Raw genomic sequence first — 18,419 nt, forward strand, 5'->3', positions numbered from 1 at the left:
TCCAAAGCACAGATCAGGTGGCGATGTTCAAACAAGCTCATCCAGGCTAGCTGAAACAGATTAGAAGACAGAAGGTAGGAACGCCGTACACCGGAACCAGAGGGTTCTGGTGTGTGGTGTTTCTACCTTCTGTCTTCCGATCTGCCTCAGCATTTTGTAGTTTAGCACATGGAGCTCAATAAAATAAGCATTCCACAGTAAAGTTTTTGCTAAAATTTTTACCCCAGAATGTGCAGTTTATAATCTGCTTATGGCTTCTGTTCTCTCAGTGCGGCTTCCCTGAACTTCACATCTTCATAGGGGAGAGTTATTAGTGGACAGTGAAGTCTCCAGCCAGTCTTTTAGCTTAAGATGGTCATAGACGGCTTGAATCTTAGCCGGTTCAGCAGGGACCGGCTGAGATTTAAACCATGTATGGGGAAGCTGAATGTACCCAAGTTAAACAATCGATCAATTTGGGGTACAACCAGCCTGTTGGATTTTACATGCGATTACTGCTCACAGCTATTGTAGCCGCTAGCTGTGTTCTCCAAGCAGGGATGGCTCCCCCGAACACAATGGCTCTGCGGGAGAGATTTCCCCATCAACACTGACTGTGATGATGGGGAAATTGAGTGATTTTCTTTCCTGCAGCCTGTGGTTGCAGGAAAGAAAAATGCTCCATCTATGGCCGGCTTTAAAAAAGAGAGGAGGGAAAAGGAGGGAGGAGCAAGAGAGTGCCTTGCCATTCTAGGCTCTGGGGTTGTGTGTTTCGATTGATGAACACAGTGTAGGGAGACACAACGCTAGTCCTTGCATGCAAGCGTGGTTTCATAGGATGTTGCAGGACAAATGGAACCACTCTGTTTAAAAAATGCAACACACACTGTGTGGAAACCTATGGCAGAGGTCACGGCACCAGCCTAAACTGAGACATGGATTAAAATATAAAGAAGCTGCATACTCAGTAGGTGATTAAATAAACTACTGAAAGTACTTTAAACTGAGGATTTAAAAACACTTTAAAGAGAAATGGACCTTCCCCCTTACATTAAAATAAAATCTGAAACGGTTTCAATGTCAATTGCAAGGTATTTACATTCTGAAGAAATGAGTTGGAAAGCTCTTTCCCCCATAGCTAATGACAGTTGGCAGTAGGATTGCAATTATGACAACTATTAACCTTATAATACCAGTTTTACCTGAAATTGTACTTTTTAGAGGTATCACTATATTGATCAAAACATGAAAACTACAGATCTTTGAAAAAAATGTAAATTCCAACAGGAAATTTTTAAAAAATTCAAGTTGTGCAACAAATAGTATTAAGGGCTGTTCACATATGAAGTTGTGACTAGGCTTTGTCCACGCTGGATAAATGCCAGTGAGCAGGTATGGTGGGGTGAGCTATGGTAAAATTCAGACATATAGCATTTTACCACAGTGCACAGGAAGGCACCATATGTCACCGCACAAAAGCACAGTACACTACACTGCTGTGCAGAGGAATACCGTATTTATCGGCGTATAACACGAACTTTTTTCCCCTTAAAATCAGGGGAAAATCGTGTGTGCGTGTTATACACCGATCCCTGCTGTCTCTGAGGGAAGAGGAGTGAGCGCTGCTGAATTACATAGAGCCGCGATCTCCTGTGTACCCAGCGCTCCGTCACTCACAGCCACGCCTCCTGGCCCTGCATTGGGCCTCTGTTCTGTCTATCATATAAGCAGGGCCAGGAGACGTGGCTGTGCATGACGGAGCGCCGGGTACACAGGAGAGGAAAGGTGAAGCTGCAGATGGGCACTGAACAGGCTGCATTGTTGGTCAATTTAATGACTGCAGATGGGCACTGAACAGGCTGCATTGTTGGTCAATTTAATGACTGCAGATGGGCACTGAACAGGCTGCATTGTTGGTCAATTTAATGACTGCAGATGGGCACTGAACAGGCTGCATTGTTGGTCAATTTAATGACTGCAGATGGGCACTGAACAGGCTGCATTGTTGGGCAACTTAATGGCTGCAGATGGGCACTGAACAGGCTGCATTGTTGGGCAATTTAATGGATGCAGATGGGCACTGAACAGGCTGCATTGTTGGGCAACTTAATGGCTGCAGATGGGCACTGAACAGGCTGCATTGTTGGGCAACTTAATGGCTGCAGATGGGCACTGAACAGGGTGCATTGTTGGGTAATTTAATGGCTGCAGATGGGCACTGAACAGGCTGCATTGTTGGGTAATTTAATGGCTGCAGATGGGCACTGAACAGGCTGCATTGATGGGCAATTTGGAGGCTGCAGATGGGCATTGAGCAGGGTGCATTGATGAGCTGTGACCCTAATTTTGTTTCAAAGTTCTTTATTTAAAATGTAAGGTTTTTTTTCCTTAAACTTCCCTCCTAAAATTGAGGTGCGTGTTATACGTCTATGCGTGTTATAAGCCAATAAATACGGTAATTAAAGTGTAACTTTGTGACACTTCAAATAAAGTTTAAAAAAATGCATCACACTCTTCCCTAATCTCAGCTCACTGCTAGCAAAAGCTCACAGATGGCCTCTTCCTATAATAAAGCACTTGGCATGTGAACAGTGTGAACGTGCCCTAAATAGTTGTAAAGCCAAATTCCGACCAGCTATACATAATTGCCATTTAAATAAGCTACATTTTCCATAATAAATTGTTAAATCTTTTTATTTTTTTTTACCTGTACCTGAGCCCCTGAGGATGTCCTGTTGTGACATCGGTAGTTCAATGGCATACTGGAAATGGAAGTAGTGGCTGTTATCCCTTCATAAATTCTGTATGGGGACTGTACCATACTCATGTGAATACTAACCTCTGTACTTCAGGGTCCATCCATCTGGTACACCTTTGATGTAAAAGTGGTGATGGTGTTTGATCTGACCCTCACACGAGTCTTACATCTACAGCAAGCAGATTGGTTTTGTGAAGCTATATATATGGGACTCTCTTTTCAGGCACAGTGGTGGAAGATATATTAGTTATGTTCACATTACTAGCGCTGCTGTAAATATATTTATATTAAAATAATTACCTGTATCTGTTTTTATGTTTGCTTCTCGTTATCTTTTACACAGTGGAACTAAAGACTAGAAGAGGGAGGGTCAGTATATAGCACTAATAAGGCTCTACTGGATTGCACAGTGCTACCCATTTAACACAGGGACCGTGCCAAAATGAGGAGAATGTGGAAAAAGCTTAGAGAAAACTTCATCACAGTGGTCCTTCTACTTCCTTGCCAATCATATGCTGTGCTTCATCTTTGACCAAGCTGTGTTGTTTGACTCTAATGGTGAGGTTAGTGCCAAAAAATGCTAGATCTCAAGAGCAACTTGACCACAAGAATGTCTGAACAGAATTGCACAAATTTTGGCCGGTGAGACAGTTTATATATATACGTATGTAGTTTAACTAAGCAAAAATATTTGTCCAACATTCAGCTTTAATGTATTATGTAGTGCAGTAAATGTTTTGCTTGCCAGAAGCTTACCTGAACCAATCAGTTCTCGGCTGCCATAAACTGGGCTGTTGGATTTTTCCATAGAGAGATTTGTCTTATCTGCGTTTACTTGAATGCCTGAAGTCCTATTCTCCATCATTGCAGATTTTCATTCTTTTTCTAGTTCATCCTAGTGCAATTTATTTCTAAAAGAACATAAAAAAGAAAGGTCAAAATAATTTAGCAAATGAACTTAATTCAAAACACATAGCAAGCACGATTTCGAAATATAGATATTGTACAGTAGCTTGTCATTTTCAGTATAACATTAGGCTTCTTGCTAATATCATGCATGGCTGTAATAAAATGTCATTACATTTTGTTTTACTAAATTAAGATCCTCCAATATTCCAGTGGAATCTCTGCATACACTGAGACTGAAGAACAGTAATTCACACAGTCATTTTCAAGAGAAAAAAATGTTCCTTTATTCAAATTTACTATTTTAACATGAGAGTGTAACCTGTCCCAAATGAAAGGAGCAGAGCTCAACATTCTTGGCCTGGCTTTAGGTGTCAGAAGGGTTGGTTTGACATTCTTTAGGACCTAAAAAACACATTGGGGGTTATTTACCAAAGGCAAATCCACTCTGCACTGAAAGTGCACTTGGAAGTGCAGTCGCTCTAAATCTAAGATGTAGATCTGAAATGAGTGGAAGCTCTGCTGATTTTATCATCCAATCATGTGCAAGCTAAAATGCTGTTTTTTCCTTGCATGCCCCCCTCGGATCTACAGCGACTTTACTTCCAAGTGCACTTGCAGTGCAAAGTGGATTTTCCTTTAGTAAATAACCCCCCCATTGTTTCCACTAAAATCACGTAGAATGGCTGGCAGATCTGATAAGTCTGTACATTTTTTAAATGAATCCTGGGACCCAGTGCTGGTCCTAAGCTATGTGTTATGTCCTCTATTCCTATGTTTTTCCTAAGCTCTCCATACATTTTTAAACCTTTTAATGTATAGCTGTAGAGTAGGGAGGGGGCCACTACCAATCACCTCCTTCTAAAAATGCTCTCTACCTAACTGTCCCTGGCATCAATTCATAGGGAACCTAAAGTGAAAAAAACCCAACACTCTCAGGTACAAATATGAAATGCTTAGCAGTCTTGCAGAAAACATTGCTCCATGATCAGAGAGTATCCAGCTTAAAGTCAGGATCAAGAATCTGATGACATGACCTCAAACTGGCAGAAGGAACATTCAAAAATGACCTTAAAAAGGTACAATATTGTACGGGATGTACTTTGTTGAGTAAAAGTGAGCAGGAACAGAATGGATGTAGATAATAGAGCATGTTTGAATGCCAAGGTCATAGTGTCTACACTCTACAGTATAACAAAATGTTCATGCAATTATATCCATGTCAAACTATTGTAAGGGATGGGAAAAAAGGGGCAAAGGAGGGGTTAGACAGGAGCAGGGGCCCGTCCATTAAGGGCACATGGGCGCCGCCCCCCCATTCATGCGTCCGGTCCCTTCCAATATGCCAGATGCATGGATTCCACTGGGGGGGCTCTAATAGACTTCAAAATAGGGTGGGCTTGGGGCGCAGAGCACTGCGAACCGAGTCCACCCAAGGGTGTTACACTATGATGGAGGAGAGGAGACAGGAGCAGCTACCTGATGCCTTCTGCCCGCTCCCCACCACCTGGATGGGATAAGTGCTGGACCGACTGGCAGACAGCGAGCGTGGGGGGTGGGTGGTGGTTTTTTGCCACCCCCCCAAGAAACAAACCACCAGCTGCCACTGGAGAGGAGAGAAAAAGGACAGAGGGATTTGCGTGGGACCTGAATGGAAGTAAGAGCAGCTCAGGGCATATGGTTTGTTAAAATAAAACTATAGGCTAAAAATGTTTTTTTCATTATGGATAGCATGAGGGAGGGTTATAACCGCTGTAAGGTTTATTTTTGCCATCTGTATCCCATAGGGGAACTTTCCCTTCATTTCCTGTCCCATAGCTAAAACAGGAAATGAGAGGAAATCCCTGAAAATTAAGGGAATTCCCCCCCATTTAAAACATGCTTTAGATAAACAGAACATTGGGCTGAGATGGTAGAAAACAATCGCAGATTCCAAAGACAAAGACAAATCAGGAGAGCTATAAATGTTTGTGGCTACTTAGACTGGGCTACTGTTAAAACATCTGCAAGATCAAGCAAAAGCAAAGGGACTATCAAGGATCAGAACATGTGGATTAATTCCTTATGTTGCTGGAGAGACAGAAATTCACCTACACACTAATGCACTGGGTGAGCGGTGACTTTTCTTCTCTTTGATAAAACATTTTTAACATTACACATAAGTCCAGTTGAAAGTGACTAACTACTACTACTAGTCATACATGACCTGTATAATCGAGAACCTTTGTAGACTTGTTGTAAACTGCAAAGTTATATGTCTTTCCACAGGTACAGAAAAGACCCATCCACACAATCAATCCTCTTACCAAATAGTTCCACCCTAATATACACTCACCAACCACTTTATTAAGGACATCGTGTTACTACTGGGTTGGACCCACTTTTGCCTTCAGAACTGCCTTAATTCTTCGTGACATAAATTCAACAAGGTGTTGGAAACATTCCTCAGAGATTTTGGTCCATATCACGTATGATAGCATCACGTAGTTGCTGCAGATTTGTCAGCTGCACATCCATGATGAGAATGTCCTATTCCACCACATCCCGAAGGTTCTCTATTGGAATGAGATCTGGTGACTGTGGAGGCCACTGGAGTACAGTGAATGTATTGTCATTTCCAAGAAACCAGTTTGATATGATTTGAGCTTTGTGACATTATCCTGCCGGAAGTAGCCATCAGAAGATGAGTACACTGTAGTCATAAAGGGTAGACCTGGTCAGCAACAATACTCAGGTAGGCTGTGGCTTTTAAACGATGCTTAATTGGTACTAAGGGAGGCAAAGTGTGCCAAGAAAATATCCCCCACACCATCACACCACCAGCCTGAACCATTGATACAAGGCAGGATGGATCCATGCTTTCATGTTGTTTTCACCAAATTCTGACCCTACCATCTGAATGTCGCAGCTGAAATCAAAACTCATCAGACCAGGTAATGTTTTTCCAATTTTCTGTTGTCCAATTTGACAGGAGTGGCACCTGGTGTGGTCTTCCGCTGCTTCAAGGTTCGATGTGTTGTGCATTCAGAGATGGTATTCTGCATACCTTGGTTGTAACAAGTGGTTATTTGAGCTACTGTTGCCTTTCTATCATCTCAAACCAGTCTGCCCATTCTCCTCTGACCTCTGACAGCAACAGGGCATTTTTGTCCACATGGCTGCCACTCACTGGATATTTTCTCTTTTTCGGACCATTGTCTGGAAAACCCTAGAGATGGTTGTGAGTGAAAACCCCAGTAGATCAGCAGTTTTTGAAATACTCAGACCAGCCCATCTGGCACTGACAACCATGCCACGTTCAAAGTCACTTAAATCCCCTTTCTTCCCGATTCTGATGCTCAGTTTAAACTCCAGCAAGTTGTCTTCACCGCGTCTAGATACCTAAATGCATTGAGTTGCTGCCATGTCATTGACTGATTAGCAATTTATGTTACCAAGCAACTGAGCAGGTGTACATAATAAAGTAGCTGGTGAGCGTACACGGAGATGCCGACGTTAGCTGACCTAAACCCAAATTAATCTCTCCAGTCTATGAACAGCATGATCCACAGATCACTGCTACATCTAAATAAACAAGCCCGTAATAGTCTTCTAAACCTAACCCCTTGTGAAGCACAATCTGTCAGAAAGCCACAACATCAAAATGAATAACACTTTTAGGTTTTCTAAAACGTTATTTTACAAGGGCAGACTTTGTGGGTGCAACATCACATTGGTTGGTTAGCAGACATAAACGGAAAGGTGTTCTAAGGAATATTTACGGTTCCCTCTGGGCTATAATAATGTACAGATTGTACATCAAATGTTCAAATGAAATGTATGTAGTCTATTCACACAAGAGTGCTATTTGTAATGTGTGCATTTCTCCTCTCAGCCTGACATCAAGGACAGATAGAGTGTGGCTGCTGGGAGTGCTTGTGTATTAACTCAGCAGCACTCTATCCATCACCTTAAATTGAACTCTGGGGTACAAATATAAATAGGGTTTACAAGAAGGTATGCAGTTAAGTGGCATAATATAAGGAGTTGTGAAAAGCTCTCATTATTCCGACAAGGATACATCACTACGTTATTGAGCGCTGCATTGATGTAATGCTTGAAGTGTGCAGATTAAAAAGCCATTACACCTAAAATGCAGACTGACTCAGGGTAAAATATGTGCTTGATATTGTGCGGAACCTAGTTATCTGTCACTGTAAACTATTGTCCTCCATTATGAGTCATTTTAGCTTCAATGCTTCCCTGCAGGGTCATTGAATAGCTTTACTAGCAACAAAGCTCAAGCATCAGGACCTGCAAGGACCGATTATTAGGCTAGCTGTAATTACAGATATATTCATCCTAAAAAATACGTTCTTGATTTTTTTTTTGGATTTTTTTTAAAGGAGCAAACTCTAAAGCTGGCCATAGTTGGTTTGAAATCCGGCCAATTCAATCCACCTATTCGAGATCCTGTTAGTTCCTGTTAGAGATAAGTTGACCTAACAATCGGCTTCTCTTGAACGGGAATGTTAGAAAATTCTCATTCGATCAGCTAATGTAGCCAATCAGCTGCAGCGCTGATTAGTCTATTCTGACAGAGGAGTCCCACTGAATATATTAGGGCAGCAGGGAGGATTCTTTCATTCACCTTGTATGAAAGGATTGAATGAGTTGAAAACTGGATCAAAACATGGCGGATTTTATCGGCACAACACGAGGCAATAATTGATAAACATATAAAGTCTTTATTACAAATAATTAGAATCACATATGCCAGATAAAAACAAAATTGCGAAACGCTTTGACAAGAAGACATGAGGGAGTCCATGGATTCTACTTATTGATATCCTTACACACTTAATGTTTATACAATTATTATTACATTATATTTAGATCCTAACCTCTATGTCTACTTTATTGGGTGTTTGTAGACCTTGCCAGTAGGGTGTTTTTGTCTGTCATATGTGATTTTAGTTATTTGTAATAAAGACTTTATATTTTTATCAATTATTGCCTCATGTTGTGCCGATAACGTCCACCATGTTTTGATCGAGTTTTCAACTCATTCAATCCTTTCATATAATTATTGGATGTTGGCATAGTGGGGGTCTCTCCTGTCTTCATTCACCTTGGTTGTGTGGATGGGGAACTCTTTATTCCGTTTAAAGTGTTACTAAACCCAGAAGCCTGCATTTACTTACTATATCTGGTCTCCCACAGTACACAGAACATGGAAATGAAATTATTTTAGTTAATATAACTGCTAAATACCTTTTCTCATGAGCAGTATATAGCAATCTTGTGACTTCTATCAATTCCTAGTAAAGCTTGTAGGAGTTTTCATTGTCCCCTGATCCTCTGTCTGGACATGTCTGGATAGTGCTGATTGGCCCTGTGCTGATCACATGCACCCTCCCAAGAAAAAAAAACTCTCTAGCAAAACACACCAAACTGAGCATGTGCAGCCCAGCCACTGACTATGTAAATATCAGTTTTTTTTTTTTTTAACTACTTGACCACTGGGCACTTAAACCCCCTTAATAACCAGACCAATTTTCAGCTTTTGGTGCTCTCACATTTTGAATGACAATTACTCAATCATGCAACACTGTATCTATATGAATTTTTTGTCCTTTTTTTCACACAAATAGAGCTTTCTTTTGGTGGTATTTAATCACCGCTGGGTTCTTTATTTTTTGCGCTATAAAAGAAAAAAGACCGAAAAATCTGTAAAAAAATAAATTTTTCTTCATTTCTGTTATAAAATTTTGAAAATTAGTAATTTTTCTTCATATATTTTGGCCAAAATTTATACCGCTACATATCTTTGGTAAAAATAACCCAAATTAGTGTATATTATTTGGTCTTTGTGAAAGTTATAGCGTCCACAAGCTATGGTACCAATATCTGAAAATTGATCACACCTGAAGTACTGACGGCCTATCTCATTTCTTGAGACCCTAACATGCCAGAAAAATACCCCCCAAATTACCCCTTTTTGGAAAGAAGACATTTCAAGGTATTTAGAAAGATGCATGATGAGTTTTTTGAAGTTGTCATTTTTTCCCACAATTCTTTGCAAAATCAAGTTTTTTTTTTTTCTTTTTTTTTTTTTCACAAAATTGTCATATTAGCAGGTTATTTCTCACACACAGCATATGCATACCACAAATTACACCCCAAAACACATTCTGCTATTACTCCCGAGTATGGCGATACCACATGTGTGAGACTTTTACACAGCGTGGCCACATACAGAGGCCCAACATGCAGGGGAGCACCTTCAGGCGTTCTGGAGCACCCAGGCCAATTCTGACATTTCTCTCCTACATGTAAAAATCATCATTTATTTGCTAGAAAATTACATAGAACCCCAAAACATTGTATATGTTTTTTTAGCAAAGACCCTAGAGAATACAATAGCGGTCATTGCAACTTTTTATCTCGCACGATATTTGCGCAGCAATTTTTGGAACGCGTTTTTTTTGGAAAAAAAACTGTTTTTTGCTTTAAAAAAAAACAAAACAGTAAGGTTAGCCCAATGTTTTTGCATAATATGAAAGATGAAGTTACGCCGAGTTAATAGATACCTAACATGTCACCTTTCAAAATTGCACACGCTTGTGGAATGGCGCCAAACTTCACCACTTAAAAATCCCCATAGGCGACGCTTTAAAATTTTTTACTGGTTACAAATTTTGAGTTACAGAGGAGGTCTAGGGCCAAAATTATTGCTCTCGCTCTACCGATCGCAGCGATACCTCACATGTGTGGTTTGAACACCGTTTTCATATGTGGGCGGGACTTACGTATGCGTTCGCTTCTGCATGCGAGCACACGGACAGGGGCGCTTTAAAAAAATTTTATTTTTTTTATTGTTCATTTTACTTTATTTATTTTAGTTTGACACTTTTTTCCAAAAAAAAAAATTTTTGATCACTTTTATTCCTATTACAAGGAATGTAAACATCCCTTGTAATAGGAATATGGCATGACAGGTCCTCTTTACAGTGAGATATGGGGTCAATAAGACCCCACATCTCACCTCTAGGCTGTTCCTGAAATTAAAAAAAAAAAAAAAAAAAAGATCCTGGCTTCGATCATAGCGGTGAGTCGGTAGAAGCACCGGAGGGCGGCGGGAGGGGGGCGTCCCCTCTCGCCTCCCGTAAGAACGATCAAGCAGTGTAACAGCCGCTACGATCATTCTTATGGTGTAGGGAATCGCCGGCTGAAAAAGATGATATCTGAATGATGCCTGTAGCTGCACCCATCATTCAGATATCCCCGCACAAAGTCAAGGACGTCGTATGACGGAAGGCGGGAAGTGGTTAAAACGCTTTTTTTTTTTTTAACACAAAGTTGTCCATTTATACAATATTTCTAACACATAGCATGTATATACCAAAAATGACACCCCAAAATAGATTCTCCTACTATTCCTGAGTACGGCGATACCACATGTGTGAGACTTCCACAGCCTGGCCACATACAGAGGCTGGGTACGGCTGAGCATGGCTGGGTATTGCAGAGTATCGCCGAGTATGACTGGGTATGGCAGAGTATGGCTGGGTATCACCGAGTATTGCAGAGTATGGCTGGGTATGGCAGAGTATGGCTGGGTATGGCAGAGTATGGCTGGGTATGGCAGAGTATTGCGGGTTATGGCAGAGTATTGCAGATTTTTGTGGGGTATTGCAGAGCATGGCTGGGTATGGCAGAGTATGGCTGGGTATCACTGAGTATTGCAGAGTATGGCTGGGTATTGCGGGATATTTCAGGGTATTGCAGGGTATGGCAGAGTATTGCGGGGTATTCCAGGGTATGGCAGAGTATTGCGGGGTATTGCAGGGTATGGCAGAGTATTGCGGGGTATTCCAGGGTATGGCAGAGTATTGCGGGGTATTGCAGGGTATGGCAGAGTATTGCGGGGTATTCCAGGGTATGGCAGAGTATTGCGGGGTATTGCAGGGTATGGCAGAGTATTGCGGGGTATGGCAGAGTATCGCAGGGTATGGCAAAGTATTGCGGGGTATGGCAGAGTATTGCGGGGTATGGCAGAGTATTGCGGGGGTATTTCAGGGTATTGCAGGGTATGGCAGAGTATTTCGGGGTATTGCAGGGTATGGCAGAGTATTTCGGGGTATTGCAGAGTATTGTGGGGTATTCCAGGGTATGGCAGAGTATTGTGGGGTATTCCAGGGTATGGCAGAGTATTGCGGGGTATGGCAGAGTATTTTGGGGTATTGCAGGGTATGGCAGAGTATTGCGAGGTATTGCGGGGTATAGCAGAGTATTGCGGGGTATGGCGGAGTATTGCGGGGTATTGCGGGGTATTGCGGGGTATGGCAGAGTATTGCGGGGTATGGCAGAGTATTGCGGGGTATGGCAGAGTATTCCAGGGTATGGCAGAGTATTGCGGGGTATTCCAGGGTATGGCAGAGTATTGCGGGGTATGGCAGAGTATTTTGGGGTATTGCAGGGTATGGCAGAGTATTGCGAGGTATTGCGGGGTATGGCAGAGTATTGCGGGGTATGGCAGAGTATTGCGGGGTATTGCAGGGTATGGCAGAGTACTGCGGGGTATTCCAGGGTATGGCAGAGTATTGCGGGGTATTGCAGAGGGAATTGCAGAGTATTGCACAGCATTGCAGGGCATGCAGAGTAGTAGGGATGGCTGAGCATGGATGGATGGATGGCTGGATGTCTCTGTGCAGCGCTGTGGGCACTACAGATGCAGCCCACAACGCTGCAGCCATCCATCCATCCGCCTCTTCGGTCACTGTGTACCGATCGGTACACAGGAGGGGAGGAGAGGGGGAGGAGAGGAACCGACGTCATCAGATGACGCCGGTTTGTTTACATGTGATCGCTCCGTCATTTGACGGAGCGATCACATGGTAAACGGCCGCGATCAGCGGCCATTTACCGGGATCTGTGATGCGCCGGGTCCTCTGGACCCAGCGATCACGGATGCTCTCGAGTGCGCGACCTAGGGGGCGCGCGAGAGCAGAATTCTGGGAGGACGTCCCTGGACGTCCTCCCAGAGTTAAACAACCGCCCTGTAGCCGTCATTTGGCTATGGGCCGGTTGTTAAGTGGTTAATCAGTGGAAGAAGAGGAGGATCAGACTCTAGCATTGCACATCAAACTGAGCAGAGTGCCTCAAGGCTCTGTATGATCAGGAGATGGATTGGGGACTGTGGAAGAAGGGGAGGATCAGAGGAGACAGGATCAAACAGCCTTTATACACAATGCTGAGAATTAACCCCTTAGGTTCCACAGTGAGTATAACAAGCATGCTTTACTGCATATACAGACTAATTTTACTGTTGTGGGTAAAGTAACACTAAAGGGCTTTCATCTTCATCCATGCCACTGCTTAGTAAGTGCTTGACCTGGCTGCATGCTTGCTCTGGGTCAGTGACTAACTAGGTAGTGAAGGAAGACAAGATAATATGGAGGCTGCCATTGTTGGACACGTGTACACATGTCAAGCATTTTTTTCTGCCAAAATGCTGCTGCCAGGAGGAAAGGTGTCTAGGAGAGATGGCCAAATGTCCAATGTTCATGAAGCCTTAGGGCTCATGTACACAGGACAGTTGAAAACCTTTTCTGAACACTGGAAACTTGACAGCTGGAAACCGACAGTGAAAAACTTCCGTTTTACAGCTTTTACGTTTCATGTTTATCCAAATTTAACAGCGTTTGTGATTAGAAGTGTTTTTTAAAGATAACCTCAGGAGACCCTCCCAAATGTCCACAATTCATGAAAAACAAGTATTATTAACTAATCCAGCCATTCTGTGAGAGAAGAGAGAGCAGTGTGCTTGTAGATTGCGGTCCTATTTTTTGTGTTTTCACTATGGATCCCATCAGGAGCATGTGTGAGGAAATGCTCCTGAAGTTGCTGTTGCTGGGGCTCCCAAGACATAGAAAATTGCGTAAGAGGACCAGGGTTCGTCGCTACCGGACTCATCCATTGATGCACGCATTAGCATGCGGTATAATTTGTGGGTTTTTTTTATTTTTTGTATGTTCACAAATTATCAGAAATGTTTTCCTCTTTGAAAACGCTTATAACTGCAAACGCGCATAAACACAGTTTACCGTGGTTACATGCGGTTACAAGCATTTGGCGTTGGAAATGCTGGTAAACTACAGCCCCGAACGCAATTTTTCTGCTTTAAAAAACATGCCTGTAACCTCAACTGCCTCTAAACTACTACGAGAGCCGGTTCACACTGGGACGACTTGTCAGGCGACTTCGCCGCCTGACAAGTAGCGTTCCATTCTGTACAATGGAACCGTTCTAATAGGAGCGACTCAAGTCGCTCCAAGTTAGATAAAGGTTCCTGTACTACTTTGGGGGCGACTTGAGGCGACTTGCATTGACTTCTATATAGAAGTCGTTTTGCAAGTTGTCGCTGCTGTCGTGTGCAGGTCGCCTGAGGCAGTCGCGCTGCAAGTCGTGCTGCCTCAGTGTGAACCGACTCTATAGCTTAATGTACAAGGCACGTTTTGAAACCTCTCCTGAACGATTTAACTTGACAGATAGTAACCAACATTTAAAAACGTCCGTTTTGCCACATTTACATTTCGCGTTTAACCGCGTTTCGCCGTGTTTGCGTTTAGAAGGGTATTTTTTTTTTCAAATAGTCAAAATTTTTTCTCCATTAAAAACGCCTGTAAACAAAACGTGGCTAAACCCGAGTTACCATATTGACACGCATTTACAAGCTGTTACAGGCACTTGGCTTTTCAAATGCCTCTGAACATCCATCCTGAATGCATTTTTTTGCTTTCCAAAAAATGCTTCTAAACTCAACTGCCTAGAAACTAATATAAACGACTCATGTGTACATGTACTGATAAGATAAGAGAGCAGAGTACAGGGGCTGCTGGAAAAAATGCCCAACTGCTCCTAAACTTCAGTTTAGCAGCTGTAGTGTATATGAGGCTCCTTTCACGCGGCAAGCCCACTCGGATCCTCCTGTGCGTTTTTCTGGCAGACCCGAGCGGGGCCATCTATTGACTCCTATGGACAGGCGGATGTCAGCGGAGATGTGTCCACTGACAACCGTCTGCCATCCGATCCGCTAAAATCAGACGTATGGCGATACGTTTGCCACCCCTCTTGGTGGATTGGCTGAGATCTGATGAAAAGGGACATGCTGTCCTTTTTCGTCCAATCTCTCTATAGGAATCATCGGCGCTCTGACAGGCCCCTCCCCGCTCAGTAAGCAGAGAAGGAAATTCATCCACCGGCTCAGTGGAGATCAACGGAGAGATCTCCTGCTGAGCTGATGGAGTCCACTGAGCAGATCCACCTCGTGTGAATGAGGCCTAAGGGTTCTTACACATAGGTGGCTAGGGGCAGTAAAAACAGGCAGCTGAACCACCCACTTGAATCCTAAAATACAGCCGGACAGGGCCTCAGCGGTGGTGCTTTGCTTTGTGGCAGCAGCCATTTTAACTTGGGCTGCAGAGTCTGACAGGCAGCACCGCCTGTTAAACTAGCCCACTGAGTTCAATGGGGCGCTCCGTACCTGCAAGCACAGTATACTGTCACTCGGCAATAGAAAAAAAAGTAAAAAAAAAAAGGAGCTTCTTTATTACAGCAAACACGTGCTTCCTTTAATTAGTAAATTAGTAATTGGTAAAATTGGGACTTTCTGAGTGACAAAATACATAGCTTTGCTTACTAAGATTGTCCAGCATTGTGAAAAAAAAAAGTTCCTAGAGCATTACACTGAAAGCAGTGATCTATGAAGTCCCGGAAATGATCCTGTGGCTGTACATACATTGAAAAGAAAAAAATGATAAGATCTGACAGAAATCCACATCATGAAATATTGTTTTCCTCTAAAAGAATAGATCATGATGACCAGTATAAATGCTTGCTGAAGAATGGGTGCATTAAATCTCTGTACAATGTAAAATCTGCTCTGTCCATGATAAATGACATTTCATGGGAACTAGCATCTTATTTACTAAGGCTTTCTTTCTTTCTTGGTCCCAATTTCTGATGATGATGTATGCATCTCAGCTTAGTTTACTAAATCCCAACATGTGTACATGAGATGCATATTTGTGATGAGAATATAAATCCACTCGAGTCTTGCACAATTCCCTGGCCGATATCATACAGAACACCTTGAGGCAGATTTACTAAAACCGGTGCACTCAGAATCTGGTGCAGCTGTGTATGGTAGTCAATCAGCTTCTAATTTCAGCTTGTTCAATTCATCTTTGACAATAAAATCTGGAAGCTGAAGTTTCTATGCAGAATTGCACTAGATTTTGCACTCTCCAATTTTAGTAAAATACCCCCCCCCCCCCCAGTCAACATTTCTTTACTACACTCATACACTCATAGACATTTATATTTTCATACATTTTAAAACTGAGATTTAGGTATGGTTTTTATTTCATAGTTACATTGCTCCAGCTTGGACCTAAGTATGTAAATGCCATTCTTGTTCGTGGAAGCCAGAAATCACTGTAGTAGGAGCCACCACTACAGAGATCACCACTAGCTTCTGAGTTCAATGTCAAGTACCTGCTCTGCTGCTTGATGAACATACGGGGTCCCTCAATTCTGGGGTTTTTTCAGAGAACAGTCTGCATTTTCTCAGTGAATACAAAGATGATTGGACGGACACGATGACCACCGAGGCAGAACAGGGACGTGTGTGTGCAAACTGCAAAAATATGTAGAAGAATACATATCGGCCTAAACTAAGGAAAAAAATATCTTTTTTTTTTTAAATTGGGGATATTTATTATAGCAAAAAGTACAAAATATTGTGTTTTTTTTCAAAATTGTCGCTCTTTTTTTGTTTATAGCGCAAAAAATAAAAACCACAGAGATGATCAAATACCATCAAAAGAAAGCTCTATTTGTGGGAACAAAAGGACGTCAATTTTGTTTGGGTACAACGTCGCTCGACCGGGCAATTGTTAGTTAAAGCAATGCAGTGCTGAATCGCAAAAAATGGCCTGGTCATTGAGCAGCCAAATCTTCCGGGACTGAAGAGGTTAAATTGTATGTAAACTCTGACAGTAAGCTTTTATTTGCTTCCCTTTGGTCTAGTAAATACAATCTCTGTAAGAAATCCCGTTAGCTCTAACCTTGCTGTGCTGCCCTGAAATTTCAAACAGTGTTATCAGCCCTGCCCAGTTCACATTGGAGTACTATAAAACATCATCCTCTATGTTATAGAGATGAGAGTGGGAGGTGTTCTGTAGTTCTGGCAATGCTACTCCTTCATACAGAGCATTGTTACCCTAGGACTGGACGTTACTTGTAGAATAACCAGGTGAAAACAAAGGTAAAAAAAGCATGAATAACGAAAACAAATGCAGCTATGGTTTAGTGGATTTTTATATGAAGAAGGAAAAATCCTTACCCTCTTCCTCAGTCTTTGGGTAACTAGCACTTTAACACACTCTGGTTATAAGTCTTTGACATCCTCGCATACAATGCAGGATAGCTGGTCCTGTATTGTTTATGATGACATCGGAGAGTTTGGGACCAGTTGGGCTGCAAACAGGAGTGCCACTGTGAGATCGATTGTACAGCAAACAAGTAATAAGATATGTATCCCACCGTAATCATTAGACAAAATTAGCTATTAACCATTGTAATGGTGGGAGGTGGGCGGGGGGAGGGTCTGGTTTCTTAATTTTTTAGCTGACTGAAGCACTGGGACAATGTATTAACAAGGGTAAAAAAAGGTCGTTTTTTTTGCCCATTTTGCATACTATAAGGCCCAGTGGTGGCTGGTGGTAATTTTTTTTTTGTCCGGTCAGTCGGGTTGGAGCAATTGCCCCATTTATGGGGGGGCAGCGTTTCATCCAGAAGGTGAGCATTACGGGCAGTGGGCATCACGGGTGGGGGGCATCACAGGGGGCATCATGGGCGGCGGGCATCACTGGTGGCAGGCATCACAGAGGGGCATCAGGGGTGGCGGGAATCACAGGCGACGGGTGGCTTCCTCTTCCCTTGCAGGCATCACGACGGCTTCCGTCTCCTCCCTCCTGCTCAGAGGCTAATCGGAACACTTCTCCTTTCGGCCAATCAGGAAATGGGTCTCAGACCGGCTTCCTGATTGGCCGGGAGAAGGATCTGTCTTTCAGTTGCGATTATTCATTCGCTATTGTAACACACCTGGATGGGCTCGGAGCACAGTGATCTGCGCTCTGCGCACACCCTATTTTGAAGCCTATTAGAGCCTCTGGCTCTAATCAGGTGCTTCAAAAACACCCCCCCCCCCATTGGAATCCAAGCCCGCCCTCCCATCCATGCGTCCGACCTCCATAAGCAAACAAGATATTTGGGGGGCACACCCTAAAAGATGCATTAAAGATGGTGCCCCTATCAATGCGTCCGGCCCCCATGAAGGACGTGGGATGCATTGATGGGGGGGATGGTCGTGGATAGGGGGGCAGCGCCCGTAATGGACAGGCTGCCCCTGATAAGGCCTCTTCCATACTGCTGCCTAAAAACTCAGTGCTTTTAGATATACAGGAATTTTTTCACTGATCTAAATGCAGCCCATTGCTTTCAAAGTGCCTGTACGCTCACGTAAACATGCGCTGCGTATAAATGAGTAAAACAAAATGACAGAAATCTGAGTTGCTGGTCAGTATTTTACGCACGTAACTGTTAATTAAATTTGAAGAGGTTTAAGTTGCATTCTAAGAGCTAGAATGTATTTACTCATGTATATGTGTACAGACAACATAAACACAAAAAAAAAATTTGACCTGGAATACTAATGTTCAAACACCAG

At 42.8% G+C, this 18,419-nt stretch overlaps 1 protein-coding gene across 4 annotated transcripts in view; it reads right to left on the reverse strand.

The window, feature by feature from the left end:
- SFMBT2 (Scm like with four mbt domains 2) overlaps positions 1-18,419 on the reverse strand; it is a 254,257-nt gene that overhangs the window by 148,523 nt on the left and 87,315 nt on the right. For all 4 annotated transcript variants that reach the window (XM_073619432.1, XM_073619433.1, XM_073619431.1 and 1 more), the window contains exon 2: positions 3,494-3,648. In XM_073619432.1, the coding sequence (XP_073475533.1) occupies positions 3,494-3,602 (109 nt within the window). In that variant the 5' untranslated portion in view covers positions 3,603-3,648. The remainder of the gene's footprint in view (positions 1-3,493; positions 3,649-18,419) is intronic.

Source organism: Aquarana catesbeiana, linkage group LG03, assembly GCF_042186555.1.
Source record: "Aquarana catesbeiana isolate 2022-GZ linkage group LG03, ASM4218655v1, whole genome shotgun sequence".
In the NCBI taxonomy this organism is placed as follows: domain Eukaryota; kingdom Metazoa; phylum Chordata; class Amphibia; order Anura; family Ranidae; genus Aquarana; species Aquarana catesbeiana.